The sequence below is a fragment of the Liolophura sinensis genome, chromosome 1 (genome assembly GCF_032854445.1).
Source record: "Liolophura sinensis isolate JHLJ2023 chromosome 1, CUHK_Ljap_v2, whole genome shotgun sequence".
Classification (NCBI taxonomy): Eukaryota; Metazoa; Mollusca; class Polyplacophora; order Chitonida; family Chitonidae; genus Liolophura; species Liolophura sinensis.
Window position 1 is genome coordinate 85,818,245 of NC_088295.1, and position 19,109 is coordinate 85,837,353.

The 19,109-nt window shown below is 40.8% G+C and overlaps 2 protein-coding genes across 2 annotated transcripts; both read right to left on the minus strand.

Annotated features, from left to right (window-relative positions):
* Positions 1–406: 406 nt before the first annotated feature.
* LOC135461715 (ectonucleotide pyrophosphatase/phosphodiesterase family member 5-like) lies at positions 407–5,528 on the minus strand. Its single transcript, XM_064738915.1, has 3 exons — positions 5,243–5,528; positions 1,485–2,215; positions 407–903 (listed from the first exon to the last, which is right to left on the minus strand). The coding sequence occupies exons 1-3, from the start codon at positions 5,487–5,489 to the stop codon at positions 655–657; spliced, it is 1,227 nt and encodes a 408-aa protein (XP_064594985.1). The 5' UTR covers positions 5,490–5,528; the 3' UTR covers positions 407–654.
* Positions 5,529–7,480: 1,952 nt separating this feature from the next.
* LOC135478565 (jhy protein-like) lies at positions 7,481–18,731 on the minus strand. The gene is made up of 5 exons (XM_064758632.1): positions 18,630–18,731; positions 13,577–16,618; positions 11,818–12,150; positions 11,087–11,221; positions 7,481–9,122 (listed from the first exon to the last, which is right to left on the minus strand). The coding sequence occupies exons 2-5, from the start codon at positions 16,460–16,462 to the stop codon at positions 8,859–8,861; spliced, it is 3,618 nt and encodes a 1,205-aa protein (XP_064614702.1). The 5' UTR covers positions 16,463–16,618; positions 18,630–18,731; the 3' UTR covers positions 7,481–8,858.
* Positions 18,732–19,109: the final 378 nt, after the last annotated feature.

Here is a 19,109-nt window from a genome sequence, read left to right on the forward strand (position 1 = left end):
TCGATTCACTTGAACCAACAGATAATATTATTTTACCAAGCTGTCTAAAGTTCACTTCGGTGCATATGTGAACAATGCGTGTGTGAACAGATTCGCATATCTGTCAACTCCCTGTTGTTGATTTCAAAGCATAATTGGTAAAGTATTCTTTGGAATTCTACATTACTAGTATTTCGGACATACGAATGCTCTTTATGATCTCCATTATACAGTCCTATATAGTGAATGCCCGCAAAATCAAGATTCTGATGGTGGACCACGAATCTCCGAGGCAATGTTTTCATATGATTGCCCAAATTGATGACAACACAGCAGTTTGAGTAATAGTAGACCAGTGACGTCTATAATTAAACATCACTGCATTTTTACCCAACTCTACTTAAGCCATTGTGCTAGGGACGTTATTAATTTCGAATATAAAACTTGCCTTCCTGTTTCTTAATGTGTGACTTTTACATCTTCCGAAATAAAAGTAATTTTACGCCTTGGGTTTTTGGGATGAGGCTGTGTGAATCCAACACTGTTTTGGGGGGAAATGACAAGTTAAATGTACCATAAAGTAAGTGGGTGTAAACCTACATGAAGGAATAAAAATAATTTCCGAGCTTTGTTATAATCCAACTAACGGTTGTTGTTTATGTACCATTTTTCGCGTCAGCCAACCAGCGGTCCCTCGGTGAATGGAATGACCATGTCCTTCACGTTATGGAAACTACCATTGGTTGGAGCAGGTTGAAGTCCGAGTAACTCGCACATCAGAGGGTACAAATTTACTGTTTCAAACGGCGTCACCTGGTAATGGCGTTTGAAATTCGGTCCCCTGGCTAGGAAAAACGGATGCATAGATTGATACCTGTTATCGTACCCATGGTTACCATGTTCCTCGCGCAGATTTGATTGATTCTGTAAAATGAAGTACAAAGAGGATAAATTATGTTGGCAAACAAAGAATACTGATTAAGATGAGATATGGGTATAGTGGAACTTTCTAAAATGTTTTGAAAAATGTTTTCCGTGATAAACTCTGGTGCTAAAACTACGCATACTGATTAAGATAAGATATGGGTGTAGTGAAACATTCTATAATGTTATCAAAATCTTTTCAACCTTTCTTCATAAACATGCCATTTTTGAAAAGCGAAAAAAATTCTTAATCAAATGTGCAGAAACTTTTTTAAAGAACTCTGCTCAAGTGTAATAAGCAATTTCGAGGCAGTCCTTGTCGAAATTATTTACGGGTTTCATTAAGGGCGGGTTACTTGTGTATTACTTCTGACTATATGACTATAAGATGAAATCTGTGGTCATGTCAATCTGTATGTCTCTAATATAACAGAACCGGATTCAGGAACCAGGAACTCACTAGATAACGCCACTAAAACATTACATAAGCTGTTGTTCTGAAAAAAGCACAGGACGCCATAGATAACATCTTTGTTAAGGCATACAGCTGCCATATTCCTAACTACGTGTCCAAAACGTACTCTAGTAATGGTCCAGCCCTCATCTGCCACGGCGAAAACGTCCATCACCCGGCGGTTGTTCTTGTAGTGATAAAACTCAGGGATATCTTCCTTTAGGTACACTGTCATGTTTGGGTGGGCGTGTCTCAGACGATTGTAGAGGTCTTGAGCTCTTCCCGGAGACGGCCGAATATTAGCGATTGGACCAGAATCCACGAGGTAGAACCAATCAGCGGGTACGTAATCTAAGAGGTCGATGACCATAGTTTCCGTGTTGATCTCGGCCATCCCATGGTCGCTGGTCAGAATCACATTGACTTCGTTCAGGAGACCAGCCTGGGACAGCTGGTCGTAGATGTGTCCTGCCACAAGGTCCATTTCCATGATTTTCTGCCGTATCTCTGGAGAGTTTGGCCCGTACGTGTGGCCCGTGTGATCCGGCTCATGAAAATACAGAGTGGAAAAGTTAATGTCTAGAGCTTTAAACCAGTCCACCACAGCCTCGGTGCGCACATCAAATGGCGTCTTCTCCAAATAAGGCATCCAGATATCGGGGCGAACGCCTTTCAACTTGGCCTCGCTGCCCGGCCAGAAGTAGGAAGCGCTCTTCAGACCCTGAAGCTTGGCCGTAATCCAGATCGGCTCCCCTCCATCCCACCACTTTGAGTCCGTCGTGCCGAAGGAGAAAGATTCGTTAAATACCGGATCATACATGTGGTTACTGATGATACCGTGGGACTCCTCATACAAACCTGTACAGAAATTAGGGCAAAGACACACATGTGGTTACTGATGATACCGTGGGACTCCTCATACAGACCTGTACAGGAATTAGGCACAGACAAACATGAGGTTACTGATGATACCGTGGGACTCCTCATACAGACCTGTACAGAAATTAGGGCAAAGACACACATGTGGCTACTGACGATACCGTGGGACTCCTCATACAGACCTGTACAGGAATTAGGATACAGACACACATGAAGTTACTGATGATACCGTGGGACTCCTCATACAGACCTGTACAGGAATTAGGCACAGACAAACATGAGGTTACTGATGATACCGTGGGACTCCTCATACAGACCTGTACAGAAATTAGGGCAAAGACACACATGTGGCTACTGACGATACCGTGGGACTCCTCATACAGACCTGTACAGGAATTAGGATACAGACACACATGAGGTTACTGATGATACCGTGGGACTCCTCATACAGGCCTGTACAGGAATTAGGGCAAAGACACACATGTGGTTACTGATGATACCGTGGGACTCCTCATACAGACCTGTACAGGAATTAGGACAAAGAAACACATGTGGCTACTGACAATACTGTGGGACTCCTCATACAGACCTGTACAGGAATTAAGACACAGACACACATGAGGTTACTGATGATACCGTAGGACTCCTCACACAGACCTGTACAGGAATTAGGACACAGACACACATGAGGTTACTGATGATACTGTGGGACTCCTCATACAGACCTGTACAGGAATTCGGACACAGACACACATGTGGTTACTGATGATACTGTGGGACTCCTCATACAGGCCTGTACAGAAATTAGGACACAGACACACATGTGGTTACTGATGATACCGTGGGACTCCTCATACAGACCTGTACAGGAATTAGGCACAGACACACATGAGGTTACTGATGATACTGTGGGACTCCCCATACAGACCTGTACAGGAAATAGGACACAGACACACATGAGGTTACTGATGATACCGTGGGACTCCTCACACAGACCTGTACAGGAATTAGGACACAGACACACATGAGGTTACTGATGATACCGTGGGACTCCTCATACAGACCTGTACAGAAATTAGGGCAAAGACACACATGTGGCTACTGACGATACCGTGGGACTCCTCACACAGAGCTGTACAGGAATTAGGGCACAGACACACATGAGGTTACTGATGATACCGTGGGACTCCTCATACAGATCTGTACAGAAATTAGGACACAGACACACATGTGGTTACTGATGATACCGTGGGACTCCTCATACAGACCTGTACAGGAATTAGGGCAAAGAAACACATGTGGCTACTGACAATACTGTGGGACTCCTCATACAGACCTGTACAGGAATTAGGACACAGACACACATGTGGTTACTCATGATACCGTGGGACTCCTCATACAGACCTGTACAGGAATTAAGACGCAGACACACATGAGGTTACTGATGATACCGTAGGACTCCTCACACAGACCTGTACAGGAATTAGGACACAGACACACATGAGGTTACTGATGATACTGTGGGACTCCTCATACAGACCTGTACAGGAATTAGGACACAGACACACATGTGGTTACTGATGATACTGTGGGACTCCTCATACAGGCCTGTACAGAAATTAGGACACAGACACACATGTGGTTACTGATGATACCGTGGGACTCCTCATACAGACCTGTACAGGAATTAGGCACAGACACACATGAGGTTACTGATGATACCGTGGGACTCCCCATACAGACCTGTACAGGAATTAGGACACAGACACACATGAGGTTACTGATGATACCGTGGGACTCCTCACACAGGCCTGTACAGGAATTAGGACACAGACACACATGAGGTTACTGATGATACCGTGGGACTCCTCACACAGACCTGTACAGGAATTAGGCACAGACACATATGTGGTTACTGATGATACCGTGGGACTCCTCATACAGACCTGTACAGGAATTAGGACACAGACACACATGAGGTTACTGATGATACTGTGGGACTCCTCATACAGACCTGTACAGGAATTAGGACACAGACACACATGTCGTTACTGATGATCCCGTGGGACTCCTCACACAGACCTGTACAGGAATTAGGACACAGACACACATGTGGTTACTGATGATACCGTGGGACTCCTCATACAGACCTGTACAGGAATTAAGACGCAGACACACATGAGGTTACTGACGATACCGTGGGACTCCTCATACAGACATGTACAAATATAGAGAGACAGACGTATATAAATAGTTAGTTTGAATAAGGAAATTTTGTGGGAAACGTCTGTAATAGAGGATTAACTGCTAATCAAGCAGTTACGGACAAACCCAGAAAGACTTCACACAAATATCAGGGAAAGCTGACAGGACTAGGTTTACATTGCACAAAATGACGGGCTAACAGTGTGAGGTTGTAGATCTTAATCTTCCCGGTTAATGCACAATTTACTAAGGGTATCAAATAACTGATAATAAGAGAATACAACTCTTCACTACATATTAATTTATCCATGTGGCGACATAAACACTCAAAAACAGAATCCAAGAGGTGAACTATTTAGTTTCTTTCTCTTGCATACGTCTCAATTTTTACATAGATGTATTCATAAAGTATAAGAGATAATTCAAAACCACTGCAGCGTGATAGCAGAGACTGGTGAGTTTTTACACAGTTGGGATTGGACTTTAGGTGGGAAATGGTATCCATTGTGAGAGGTATTTAAACACACGTTAGCGCCTCCGTGGGTAAGTAGTTTATGTGCTAGCGCAGCACAATGCCTCAGGTGTCTCTCACCAGTGCCGTAGCTGAGAGTTCAAATCCAATTCACCTTGCTTCGTCTCCGGTTGTGCCCGAGGTCTGTCAGCTGCCCACGGATGGCGGAGGCCGTCGTATAAATGAAACATTGTTGAGTGCGGCGTAAAACACTAATCAAATAAATTAATAAATGACTGTCTAAATGATTAACATACACTAAGAAACAGAGAAGTGCAGGTAAAACTGACCGGTAGCCATGGTGTAATGGCAGGGAAATGTCTTGGTCACCATCGAGTTGATCAGTCCCCTGGGTGCTCGAACACCCTCCCTGGCAAAGCGATCAAGGTTGGGGGTAGGGACCATGTCCATGTAGTCCCACCTGAAACCATCCATAGAGATAAGCAGCAGTTTGTCGCTGTACTTCTTGGTGGTTTCGTCCGCCAGTATAACGCCAACCAGCAGGGCACACGTAAGCATAGCGACAGGGGAAGCCATTTTTTACGGATACACAATCCAACAACACAGGAGCTGAACTCTGTCTTTTCATACGAGTGGCGAAAAGTATATCAGCTCTTCTGTGTCCGGGACGTGTGTTTTCTAACACCTGATTTCCCATAATCTTATCGAAATATGATTGTCATGTTTCTCAGTACATCTGTATTTGTGTTGAAGTTCTATGAGTACCGTTATCTTTCATCTGGACTACATCGTACACGCCCGATACCATCTGGCATACACGATGGGCAGACTATACTTAAATACAATCTGTAACTTCCTCGCTTGGAGTTCAGCATGAAGGGGATAGTTCAACGACTTGTTGACCATATCAGTATAATGGCTCGGGCGGGGCAGCTTACTTGCCTTCGGTAAGGCGTCTCAGCGAAGCGATATAAGATCGGTGGAAATCCGTCCTGCAACAAGGAGGCACATTACATGCACTCTAAGGATTCTTTCGTCGTCGTATGACTGGAAAATTGTAAGTTTGACGTTAAAACCCCAATCACTCACTCACTCACTAAATGCAATCACAATTACACACACAATTCTTCATTACTTACGTACTGATGTAATCAGATGTCAAAATATATCAAATCCAAATATGTTTACTGCACTTGCAACTGCCTGAGGGCGTGAAACGCTTCATTTTACCTTAATGTACATTGTCTTACAGCCGGTGCATATAAGGGCATACAATTTCAAACATTTGATGGAAAGGAAAACATTTATTAATTTATTAAATTTATTAATTTATTTATTTATTTGATTGGTGTTTTACGATTGTATGTATTTTGGTGGGAGGAAAATCGGGCAGAGCTCCAGGGAAACCAACAATCATCGGCTGGTTGTTGCCAGACCTTCCCAGGAACGGCCGGAGAGAAAGCCCACATGCACTGGACTTGAACTCATCGTGAACTCATTGGTGAGAGGCTCCTGGGTCATTGCGCCTTGCTGGAACTCTAACCATGCAACTTTGACCACGCGAAAAAAAACATGTTATTTATACTAATATATATGATGCCCAAGAAATTGCTTACTTCTTAAGTAACGATAATTGTTATATACGTTCCACTTTTGCATATCCTTTAACGTTGTGACGATCGTGCCGCATATTTTTCGTATTGCACGTCGGCATTAGCAACGTTCATACTGCACCTCGGCATTGGCAACATTCATACTGCACCTCGGCATTGGCAACGTTCATACTGCACGTCGGCATTGGCAATGTTCATATTGCACATCGGCATTAGCAACGTGATGTTACATCATTAATTGACACGGCGTCTTCTGTCTTTGTACAGATTCTTGTACCATTCTTAAAAAATACCACTACGAGTCTTGGTATCTTACATTTTGTGTCAATTTTCATTTTCAAAATTTACATTTTGGTGTATAATAAGTTATTGAATGAATACCGGCTGTATGTGGAATCGTTTTATTGTTGCGTGGCGGAAACTCGCAAGCTCTTTCCGCTTCGGCGGGATAACCTATAAATATATAGGGAGGAAAGACTGCGAAGGGAAAATATCCACCTTCCTACATTTAAAGAAAAACACATTCGATCTGTCCGGATGAGACCTATTAGTTGTATATTTGTACAAAGACGACAACGGCTTCCTGTTACGTCCCCTTCCACCAAGAGACAGTTTCAGTTTTGACATTGTTAATTATCTTCATCAGGATAACAATATAGCATTGAAGGTTCCGACAATATGCCGTGTAAAATTCTAGCCTTATATGACATGTCAAATGCCCTTGATCAATCATGACCTAAGTCAGGGCCTAAGGTATCAATTTATTTACTTGGTGTTTTATGCCATTCTCAATAATATTTCACTTACACGACGGCGGCCAGCATTATGGGGGGGATTGACGGTATCAAGTCATAAAGTGTGTCCCCCATTTAAGGTAGGAATTTTTCCGTTTCTCCAATGTACGAAGACAACATGTCATGTGTATAGAAATATAGCTGTATGCTTTATTTTCTTGCAATCGTTATAAAATGTTTGGTTTGAATCGTTAAATCTACCACTGCATCTACTATGACATAATTAATCTGTAATCAAGTTCCGCCTGCTGGATACATCTGCTGTACACCTCCTGTAGCGATTATAATCCACGGATATGATTATACACATGCATAATACTGTATCACAATGCATGATGCAAATCGGGGTCAGTTGTTCCAAAGTGTGTTAGCTAGTACTGGTGTTAAGTCAAATTTTAAATCTAGAATTTTAGCCAAACTCAGCAGCAGATGCAGTTGTTCAAAGTCAAAGTATAACAGCAGCAGTTTTAGTTTAATATACTGTTGCGTAATTATTTTAGGGAAAAGTACAAACTTGGCTTACAGGTAATTCTGGTGTTAAGTCTTAAAACACTTCTGAACAACCGGCCATGTAGGTTATATCTCATTATAGATAAATTAAACGACTATATCTGTCAATATAGACAAATTAAATGACTGTATCTCATAGCGGTAAACTAAAACTGAAGTCTAGATATAACCCTTCCTAGAAGCCCTAGCTAACTCCTTCATGTAAAAGTGCATCGCAAAATTTTTATTTCAAAATACCACTGGTATATGAGGGACCTTTTCAATAAAATTTAGGCATGACCTACTAAGTGTGTGCGTGCTCTCTGCGTTCGACCAGAAAACGACATACAAATAAGAAAAGTCTGAGGTCTCCGTGGCTTGGAGCAAGAGTTGTTCTGTACGGACTACATACAAACACACACACATACAATGCTTTACCTATACACGACCTATACTGTTGGGAGGTCATAAGAAATAAATAACACATACATGGCCCCTAACTCTATACACGCAGCAATTCATGCCCAACACGTTTACATTTCAATTACTGTGCTAACAGTTGCAGCGAACTTGCACAATAATTCTTGGTAGTATTCCAATACACCATTACAATAAAAACGTTCTACGAAAAATGATATATACAAAATCTAACTACTTGTTATACTACGCAGAGCTCAAATCTGACTCAACATATGAAACATGTTGGTAAAATTAGGCCTACATGCACTATCACAGAGAAATCGACATGAAATAAACGATACAATGCATAGGTCTGAAAAACACGGTAGGATCACAGAATGGGGAATTTACAGATGTGTTGGATGAAGGATGACATGGTTATGGGAAGATGTGATATGACTGTCACATACAGTGTTAAACACTCACTGCATAGCTTACAACAATTGTTATCACAGAACAGTGAATATAGGTCTACTGAGGAAAACACACGGCAACCTTAGGTTCTAAGGTACACAAACTGCAGTAATACTTATGAATAACAGTAAAAGCCTGAAAACAATACCTAAAACCTTCCCCAGGCGTGAGAGTCCCTACATAATTTCCATATTCTGTCGAATCATAGCTACGTTCTGTTTGTCCCGCTCATGGCGGTCGTGCAGTTTCTGCAGGTCTATGACGTCAATGGTTTTGGTGGGTGAGTTAGTATTTGAGGACGGGCGTGGGGAACCACCGGATGACTTGAGCGGTTTGCGTGGAGCAATGGGAGACATCTGCGCAGAGGCTTGGTATGAGTTGTACTGGTCCTCCTTCGGTCGAATTTTTGGCTTTGGAACATTTTTGGCATATTCTCGGGCCTTAAAAGGAATAAACCAAAAATACGTGTGAGTACAACGTCACAAACACTTGTTTTATCCTGTAATGATTGACACTTTTGAAACATTTATGCCCAAATTCAATTGATAATGCATAATGGAGACCTCTTCTCATTTAGACAGCTTTGCGGCTTCCATCTTTGATGGAGACGCTTGTTGGACACTTTGGTATAGAAATTAAAAACCAATTAATCTTCTACTCACAAGTGCTATCGACATCTAACTGCCAATCCAAGTTTATAATTCTCTTGTCAGCACCTATATTTCTGCAAACCACACAGCCATAACAGCTATCGTAAGGAATAGATTCCCCTGCTTTCACTGTTAGTGGGACAATAATGGCGGACGACGCTCGTACGTCCATTTGCGCATTCTAGCCTTCATTAAAGACTACTTCTCTTCCGCCAACCAACAATGAAATAAATAAATAACCCTTCCATTTGCAATAAAAAATACCATGCTATACCGATTGCATTTTCACAACAAATAATGCTATAGTTTGAAACTAATCCCGTCTTCGTGAATCTGTTACGATCCCCACTCATCTGTATACAGTATACTTGTATCTCGTTTATCACTTTAATAGTTTATCATTTGATTATCTCTCTGTGCACTTGTGAAATCCGTTACACTTGTAAGAACATTCAGAATTAAGCAACGCGGGTAAATGACATGGAGCTAAGATTCCAACCAGGTAAGTTAACGTTCAACTTGGGTAAGTATATCAAGCAAAACCTTGTTGGCTAACTACACGAAGTGTGCTAATCAAAACCCCATAGTTTTGTAGCTCACAACAATATGGGAACAAAATCACAAAAATCGGGTAGATCATTTTTCAGCATGCAGTTCTTCAGACACTGTGTTCACAAGATCAAAATGTGAACTTACACCCTAAGCAGGTGGGTCAAACGTCATTGGTGCTGACAACAACACGTTATAGGGACCAACCAGCGGATAAGAGCTTTGAAAGATATAATGGTTACAAGACAAATATTAACTCTGGTCTGAAAAAACAGCTCAAAGATCATAGCGTTAAAAATCCATTTATGAACTTTTACTGAATTTTGCTCGGTTGTGCTCGAGCAAAATATGAATTCTGATTTTAAAAAGTAGGTCAAAGGTCAGATGGTGCTGACCAGAATGTTTCCCTGTCTAAGGACTAATGTCTCTAGTTTAACTGAATAGGGCTTGATACTCCTGAAGATACAATGCCAGCAACCAAATATGAGTTCGAAGGTCAATAAAGTAGGTCAAAGGTCCATAAAGATAGGTAGGGAATCCTGCAAGGGACATAGTTATTCTCTTTTTTGTATTCTCTCTTTAAGAACTTATTTCCTATAAAACAATTTCACGGGAGGAATTATTTTCCCCCGACATAGCCAACCTTCTTATTGGCTACTAAGTCAAGGGAAATTCTGATTTTTGTTTTAGTATAGTAAATAAATTCCCTTTCTTTCCAGCAGACAAAAAGACACCAAACTAACTAAATCCCGACACTGAGAAACTGTTGTTTTAAATATTACCACTTTGATCGGTTGGCTAAGTTTGGGGAAAATAATTTCTCCCACGTTAGCAGAATAATCTTTTTATTCTCTTTTTTTTTAATGGACAAAAACCAAAAACAAACACATGGTCCCCGGTCCGCAGATATGCTTTTTTATTGGAGCAGAGATTTAAGGAAGCTCACCAAATGTCATGATGATACTCAAATCAGCTCTCAAAATATTTTGGTAACAGAATGACGTATAAATGACAATACCTTTTGGCCAAATTTGGCCAAAAAGTAGAATGTGTTCCAGATAAACAACGAAATACGTATGTTGTTAGCGCTAAAACAGACGCAACACCACAAACATTACTGAAGCGCATTACATTGGGTGATATTTATTTAGAGCGTGCATTCACTTTCTATAGCTATAAGCCGTGAATAGAGGAATTGAACATACCACTAGGGACTTTGGCAAGATGTCATCCGTCTCCTTCATCCGGGGATAACTGGGAGGCTTAGACTTCGGGATATGTTGTTTGTTTCTCATCATAACCTCACGCGCGTAATTCTCCTGGCGGACTTTCTTCCCAGCCTGTAGCATAAAAACAGTCAATATATAATAGCACTACAACATGTACGTAAGAGATGAAGATTATGACACCAACTCAGCATTTACATGTACATCAAGACAATCTAAACCTACAAATTTCATCTTAGACTCTCGTCTGCTAAATAAATTCACTTCCAACTAAATACGCAATACACTGACATAAAATGTGTACTACGACGTCAAATACTTTAACGCTCTTTCTTAGGAATTTTTTAGTGAGGGCAAGTCAGGAACAACAGGTTAAACCGTGCCTTAATTCTCTTTAATACTGCTACTGACAAGTAAAGACATTTACCTGCTTCAAACAATCATACAAAAGCTCGTTACAATGACACATTTGGGATCTTTGGACGCGACTCAACTCAACTGGTGGTACAGAGTAGGTCCCAGTCTCCGATGGCCACAGGACTTTAGGAGTGAACTTGCGTACACCTAATGACTAGAGTCCAACTGCGGTTGAGTAACGTCGTCGTTATGCATATACGAGCATTAACGACCCCGCAAGCGCTGGGCAGGGTTGAACTGAGTTGGGTCTTCATCTCCAGTGTATGCCAAACTTAATCTGACTGTCATATTACCTTGTCTTTGTAGGATTCGTTGTCTAAATCAGGTCCCAATCCGCCTAGACGAACCTCCTTCTGCATCTTTCGGTAATCGTCGATCGTGTACACCTTGTAGTCCGGTTTCCGCTGTTCCTTTATCTTTTTTTCGTAGAACTGGTTCACATATCCTTGGGGTGATTCTTTCGGCTGTGTATATTTTTTTCGGTTTGGGCTGGTTACTATCGGGGGTATCCTGTTATAGGGGTTCACGTCCGCAGTCGTGCCTGGGTAGGGTGAATCCATAACCGGAGCGTCTGTCTGGTCCCGCGGACTAAGGTAGTCACCATCATACATCTCCTGTCCATAAGTCTGTTACAAACAAATGCAGATTTATAGAAGTCAGAATATAACACAGAATACCTACATCACTAGAAGTTCTCTACCAAATGAAGTGTTGTTGAGAGACAGATATTTGAGTACATTTGATACACCCATGTAGGAAACGACGCCAGTATATGTGGAAATTTATCTTACCAAAAGCTCTTTCCCTGAAAAAATGTAACATCTGGACATAAATCCGATAAAAGTTATTTACCTTTTGATAGGTAGCACCTTTCACTCTCCGTTTCCCACCTTTCATCAGGTCCAAAACAGGCAAACTATCAACCCGTTGAAGTAAATGACTTAGCAAATTGCCCATGCTACTAACACTGAGTACGAGGACTGGTCTACTGATTAATTTACGTGATTTCAGTCTTCTGCACAGACGTATACAGGCATATACAGGTCTAACTGACAGATCTTGCTTATAAATAGCATAACAATAAGCAAGGCTAGATGACATAAGGCAGGAGCTCAGGAACAATAACAAAACACAGCAGCCTTAATTCCTCACACTATTAACCTGCTTAGACAAGAGCCGCTTAACAACAGGGGGGCGCTTTTATAAAACTGCACGCAAGAACTTTTGACTGTAAATAATATATAATCAACTTGCACATAGAATCTGTATGAAAGCATGTAATTTACGGGGAATACGTTCATTATATAAGTAAATGCAATTGTTTTCAAATCTACAGGTGAATGAATAAATCATGAACGCCTAATTTGAAATCCATTTGCAGATGTATGTCATGAATGCTGAGTAAATCTGTCACAGCATTCTTGCTGATGAAGTCATTGATATTTTACAACAAAAAAAAGAATATGTTTCAAAAACATGTCACGTTATATATGAAGTGATCATGTCATACATGAAGTACATCTACATGGTTTGACATGGCTGCGTTAATTTTGTTCTATTTCTCGGTACTGAAACTGGACGGAAACTGAACAGCGCGAGTCAGTGGTTAACAACCATACCCATGGTACATATTTACAATACATACCTTAATTAATATGCACAAAAAATAAGGAAAATTATGAAAGTTTGTTTCAGTTCAGTCCCACTGTTCAAATAGCACAATGATTTTGAACAAATACTAGAAAATGCTTCACAAAATGGTAGAGATGGCATGACATTGTACACTTCAAACATATGACCATAAATGCATCGCAAACCAATTTCAAACCTGGGCAAGGAGCAACGTGTAACTACAAAATGACGATTGAATGTGATAAATATCCGAGGAACCACAAGATGTATTTTATTAATTATTAATCATCTTTATGCGACATTTGGGTTTATCCCCGAAAAGATTGCAGTCGGTTTAACTGGTTTAACAGCCACTTGATAAAATTTTGGGCAATTTCAATGTCCGGTGACGAAAGTAAATATTTAAAATGCAAAACGTACCTGGTGGTAAGCTTGGTTTTCATCCATTACTTGTTCTTGGAGCTGGAGCTGCTGGAGCTGCTGTTGCAGCTGGTGCTTTTTGGCAAGTTGTTGTTGATAGATTTGTTGCTGAACCAGTTGTTGCTGTTCAGTATTGTGTTGATGTTTCCTGAATTTATCAAAGTCAGATTTAACAGGATGGTGCTGTGGTGGTCCATCAGAATGGTAAACAGCGTGTGGTACAGTTGTCTCATAATTCCCATGAACCTGTTCTCTGGCAACCTGCCTATGTGGTGAAATCTGACGATAACCCACCTGGCCTTGATGAAATTGCGACACGTGTCGTGACCCTTGCTGCCAGTCAGCTGGAGGGGCCCGAGCCGAGTACATGACTTGGGCATTAGGGTCATGTTCACCAGGCACAATGGGGCCTAACGGGTGTTGCCTGGCCATAAAAGGTGGGGAACCATGTGTAGGAGGTGGGCTCATTAACTTAAGGTTGATGTCAACACTAATTCGTTGACCATCTTCAGTCCAAACTTCTTGGGTGATCGGCTTCAACATGAGCGGTCTCCGTGACGGGGAGAGATCTCCTGTTGATAAGGCCCCACGTTCTTCCTGTGCGCGATTGTCAGGAAAATCTTTCTGTTCGTACCCACGTGTGCCACTTTTTGAAGGCAGAAATCCACTGTCTGTTGGGTATTTCTGTAGTTTTCCGACTTTTTTACCTTTCCCCTTCACTTGCTTCTGTTGAGCCAGAGAGGCTGATCTGTTCTTCCATGTTGCCTCAGGATTTGTACTCTCCTGAACAACACTGTCCGTATCACTGTCCGTCTGTTGTTCTCTTCTCTTCACGGCGTTCCCAATTTTCTGAACATTCCGCAAGACCGGTTTTTCAATCTTTTGTTGCTCAAGCTCAAACTTCTTTTGCTTCATCTCACCATAAGATCTTCCTTGTTTGCTTTTAAAGACGTTTTGCTTGTTCCTCTCTATATAATCTACAACAGGTCTCCGTGGACTCCTGGAGTGTTGATTCATCTGACTCTGCGGCAATTCAATAAAATACTCAGCCTCTGTTTGCGTTGGGTATCGAGCCAGGCTGTCTTGTGGTTGCTGTTGATGCGGGTGGTACTGTTGATCCTGAACAAAGCCTTCATTTGGGTCAGACTGAGATTGGTAATGCATCTGTCCTTGATGGATATACATGGCTTGGTTATAACCTTGATGTGGAGCCTCTACCTGTTCCAAAGGATATCCAGGCATCTGCTGATGACCAGGATGAGTGTTTTCATACTGACTGGAATCAGTCTGATATGTGCCGTAATGATGTCTTGGTTGTTGAGCGTTCTGATATTGGTAGGGGTTCGCGGGAGGATTGACCCACTCGCCATTATCCTGTACAGCATATTCGTCATCCGTCCTCTCCGTGTCTCTGTAGGTATCGTCATCGTCATAATCAAGAGAATCCCTGACATACTCCACACTTTCGTCTGGCAGATTTAGTCTTGGTATAAGTATATCAGCGTCAGTAAGAACTTGTTGTGCCAGTCTCTCTTGTAAGTGTTTTTGGTAGCTTCGCTCTCGTATTAGTTCCGAGTCTTCGGTGCTCGTCTCCAAACTATCTGCCACAAACGGTACTGGAGTTCCTCGGGAAAAACGTGCTTTACGTTCGGGCACATTGCTCGGAACCCTTGTGTTAGAGGCGGAATTGGGTTTCTGTGACGAAGGTCTCATTACGTACTGCTTTGGAGACGGCTTTCTTGGTATGTAAACTGGCTCTTGTGTCAACTCCCTGTCATCGTTTAGTTGCGTATCAACATCTTTGTCCCCTTTCAGGGCATTGCGGTCTAACTCACGGTAAGTGGCATTATCTCTGAATTCATCATGGTCATCCAGACGACTCTGGACAAACCTATACTCTTCTTCTTCTTGTGGAGTGAATGTTGGCGATTCAACATACATCCGTTTGGGATTTGCGTGTTCCGCGTTCTCCATGTTTATGTCAGGATTGTCAACTGTTCTGTCTTGATATTCTTCGTTTGGCAATACTGCATATGTGTGTGAAGTGTTAGCGCGTGTTTCACCAGCATTTAAAGGATCACCGTGATACGCAGGTTTTGCATCATCATCTGCATTCAGCAAATCCCGTATCGGTGCAGTGTCATTTGTACTGAAGTGATATGATTCTTTATCCTCATTCTGAACATTGGTTTTGTGTGGGGAGGACGAAGGCGGCAGATCTGACGTGTTACGTACTGGAAGCAATATCCTCTGACTGCTGTCTCGCCCTTTTAGTCTTTTGGAAGAATAGGAACTCGTGGAATCTGCTTCAACAGGCGCAAACACTTCCTGTACCGTCCTGCTGGATGGTCGAGCCAGGTCCGTGGAAGACTGCACGGGGTTTGGTGGAGGATAGTGTAGGGAGTGGCGATCACTTGAGCTGTGTCTCTTGGTTTTAGCATTAGGATAGCCTGTATCAGTCTCTCTACCTATTTCCAAACTGTCTACCAGCTGCTCACTTTTCCTAACCTGATCAAGACTATCGATAAGTGAATATCTAGAAGACGGATGGTCATTTGTTACAGGTGACTCTTCTGTAGTAGTAAGCGCCCTTGATCGCGAGGGAGACCCGAAACTCTGCTCAGGGGCATCTTCCCGGAATGGACTTTGAATTGTGACATGTTTACTCCCTTCTCCATGACTCTGCTGGTCAAATGTTTCATTGTTCACCTGCCTTTCTGGCTCGTCTTCTTTAGCTTTGTCAGCCGTACTCTGAGTAGAATCGTCACCTTTACGAAAAGCGTTTTGAGAATTCTCACTCAATAGAGCTAAAAGTTCTGGATTTTGTGTAGTTATTTTCCCCTGATTATTCACAGCAGGGGAAGGCTTCTCCCGTTCACTGCTCATTTCATGGACCCATCTGAATCTATGTGTGAAGCATGTAATACCAGAACACTAAGTTGATTCTTTGGTAGACAGCCAAAGGTTATCACTGGCTTAATACTGTTACTGCGCAGTTTTACTACAGTCCTGGTGTTTGGCCAACAAAAAGCAATACGCCACCTACAAACAACAATAAAATAATCTCATTAAATGATTTTTCTATTTTTGATTCACTGTTCAGTCTTGGGGCACACAATAGCACCCTGAGTCATGATGTTGCACACAGTCATGTACCCCAAAAAACACCTTGAATGCCAGAACTTTACTTCAGCATATTAATTTACATACATACATGACTGGCACAAACATATTTACTAATTTATTGATTATATAATGTCATACTTAAGAATGTTCCTGTTACACAACCGCATTTAGTTGTATAGGTGGAGGTAAATGCCAGCAACTTTATTCCAGTGTATCACAAATACGACACAGACATGTATAAATCATACATATATCACATTTTAAGCCTTTATTTATTTATTTTATTGTTGATTAAAAATTGAAGAATTTCCCTCTAATATAATGAGTGTCAGTTTCATGGGAAAAGTAAAGGGCTACAGGGAATATCAAAGGTAAAATAGCGAACTTGGACAAGTTACTGAAGAATTTTCCAATGTGTGACCTACAAGCTTCCACCCTATATTTGAGGAAGAGGCATGTTTTCTCTTTCCTTCAACAAACACAAGACTGCAAACACCACCACAAAAATTGTTTTGAAAATAATGAAATACATATCCCACCATCATCATTTTAAGATGTGAACATGTAAAGTTATATGGTTTAAATGACCTAATTTAAAAAGAGTATATGGTACCAAAATGTTAGTGGTAGTATTCATTCATACTGTGAAAAAAAAAACCAAAAAAAAACCATAATTATCTACTTTTTTCCAGTTTCCCACCTATCAAATATCTCTGTTCAGACTTTTGGAAAATATAACACAGAATGTTTAAAGGCTAAAAACAATCTGAATATGACAGTCTGTTCAATATGGCCCCAAAGTATACAATAGAACTTTTTTCTGTACATTTTACCCACTGTAACTTTTTTCAAAAAAGATTCATAAATACTACATTTGGACTCATACATGTGTGCCACAGCGCCTTTTTATGTACAATTGTTTTGTGGGGGGTAAACTTTTTTGTGCAAGATTTTCTTACACTGAGTGCCTCTTTTGTTTTACACCATATATTTTACATGTAATTACTAAATTACTATGTGGATGGTCCTCTATACAAATATATACTCCCATTGAATGAAATTCTCTACATTTATAACTAACAATAATTATAAACAACCTCATACACTACATGAAGTCAAAAGTGCCTCAAACAAAAAGGTGATAGCAAACCTTATACATGTATTTAATTCCAAAATCAACTACTGTAATTCTTCAACCTTTTCGAATATAAACATATTCTGAAGGCATTAATGTGCGTAGACTGATAAAATTATAGTTTTTGTCAGTGTCATTGTCAGTTTATAGTGTAGTTTGCGCTGAAAGTTGCACTTTTATATAAGAAAAGGTTTAGGAATTAGGGTATTTTTAAAGGCAAGTTTTGAGATCATACTTTCCAAAGGTTTTTCGCCTTATTTTAGGTGGTTAAAAAACCATTAAAAATTAGTATTATTAAAATAATCCTGAGGAGGTTCATCAGATATGATTTTACATAAAACAAATACTGGTATTTTTAAAATGTTCCACTTTACAGACAATAAATTTTCAAATTCTAAAAATAAATGAATAAATAAATAAATATAGTTTTGAGTAGAGATTTCCAATGTCACGTGACGTCTTAACCATTCACTTTAAGTCAGTTACGTTAACATCAGCATGGTTTTATGCCCTTTTTCCATGCTAAGCAACAATACTCTGTTATATCTTGACACGATTATACTTTGCCTCTGCGTAATTATTATGGCAATGATTCGGACTGACCCATCATTACTCATTCAGTTAGGTGCATATTTAATCAAAACAGGAAAGTAAATCACGTCCACTCGGAACGAAAACTGGACATTAAATAATCCTGCATGGAACTTTAACACGTTAAGTTGCCATTTGTACACATACTTCACAAAATGTGTAAAGCAATACTAATAATAGGTCAAACTTTAATTACTTTACCTTCCAGTCTCACCGTTAGTATCCTCCTACCATCATTGTGGACATAAAAGGAAGCCAAAAATTTAACAGTCCGGTACATCGTCCCCCGAAAAATGGCTGATATCTATCCCGGCATGCCACATCTATTGACGCGTAGCCATGGTTACATCAGCCAGCTACTGTCAGGTTGTAAACAGTGTGGTGTTAATATGTTTGTGGCGCATGCAGTGAAGTGAAGGGCCAACAGTAGATAACCGAAGAAGCATTGATCAGTAAAGGCTAGCGTTCGTTATTTGAACTGAAATGAATTTCATGGGAGTTGATGCCTCTATCCACGGGTACACAAGCGGTAGGCCAAGGCTAAGGCAAAAATTTCGGGAGGCGGAATTGTTTTAAGAACTTAAGTGGGCGACGGCATAAGGCGCCAGATTCTGCTTAATTTAAACTGCGATATTTTGGTTATGCAACATCACGAAAATAAAAAGTTATGTTTGGGATATT

What these genes read in the sequence shown, in the direction of transcription:
- LOC135461715 (XM_064738915.1), bottom strand. Translation starts at nt 5,489, where the DNA reads ATGGCTTCCCCTGTCGCTATGCTTACGTGTGCCCTGCTGGTTGGCGTT. An exon ending in CCATTACACCATGGCTACCG is followed by an intron (nt 2,216 to 5,242) that starts GTCAGTTTTACC and finishes ATTTCTGTACAG; the next exon opens with GTTTGTATGAGGAGTCCCAC. An exon ending in AGGGCTGGACCATTACTAGA is followed by an intron (nt 904 to 1,484) that starts GTACGTTTTGGA and finishes TTCATTTTACAG; the next exon opens with AATCAATCAAATCTGCGCGA.
- LOC135478565 (XM_064758632.1), bottom strand. Translation starts at nt 16,462, where the DNA reads ATGAGCAGTGAACGGGAGAAGCCTTCCCCTGCTGTGAATAATCAGGGG. An exon ending in AAAACCAAGCTTACCACCAG is followed by an intron (nt 12,151 to 13,576) that starts GTACGTTTTGCA and finishes TGTTTGTAACAG; the next exon opens with ACTTATGGACAGGAGATGTA. An exon ending in TCTTGCCAAAGTCCCTAGTG is followed by an intron (nt 9,123 to 11,086) that starts GTATGTTCAATT and finishes ATTCCTTTTAAG; the next exon opens with GCCCGAGAATATGCCAAAAA.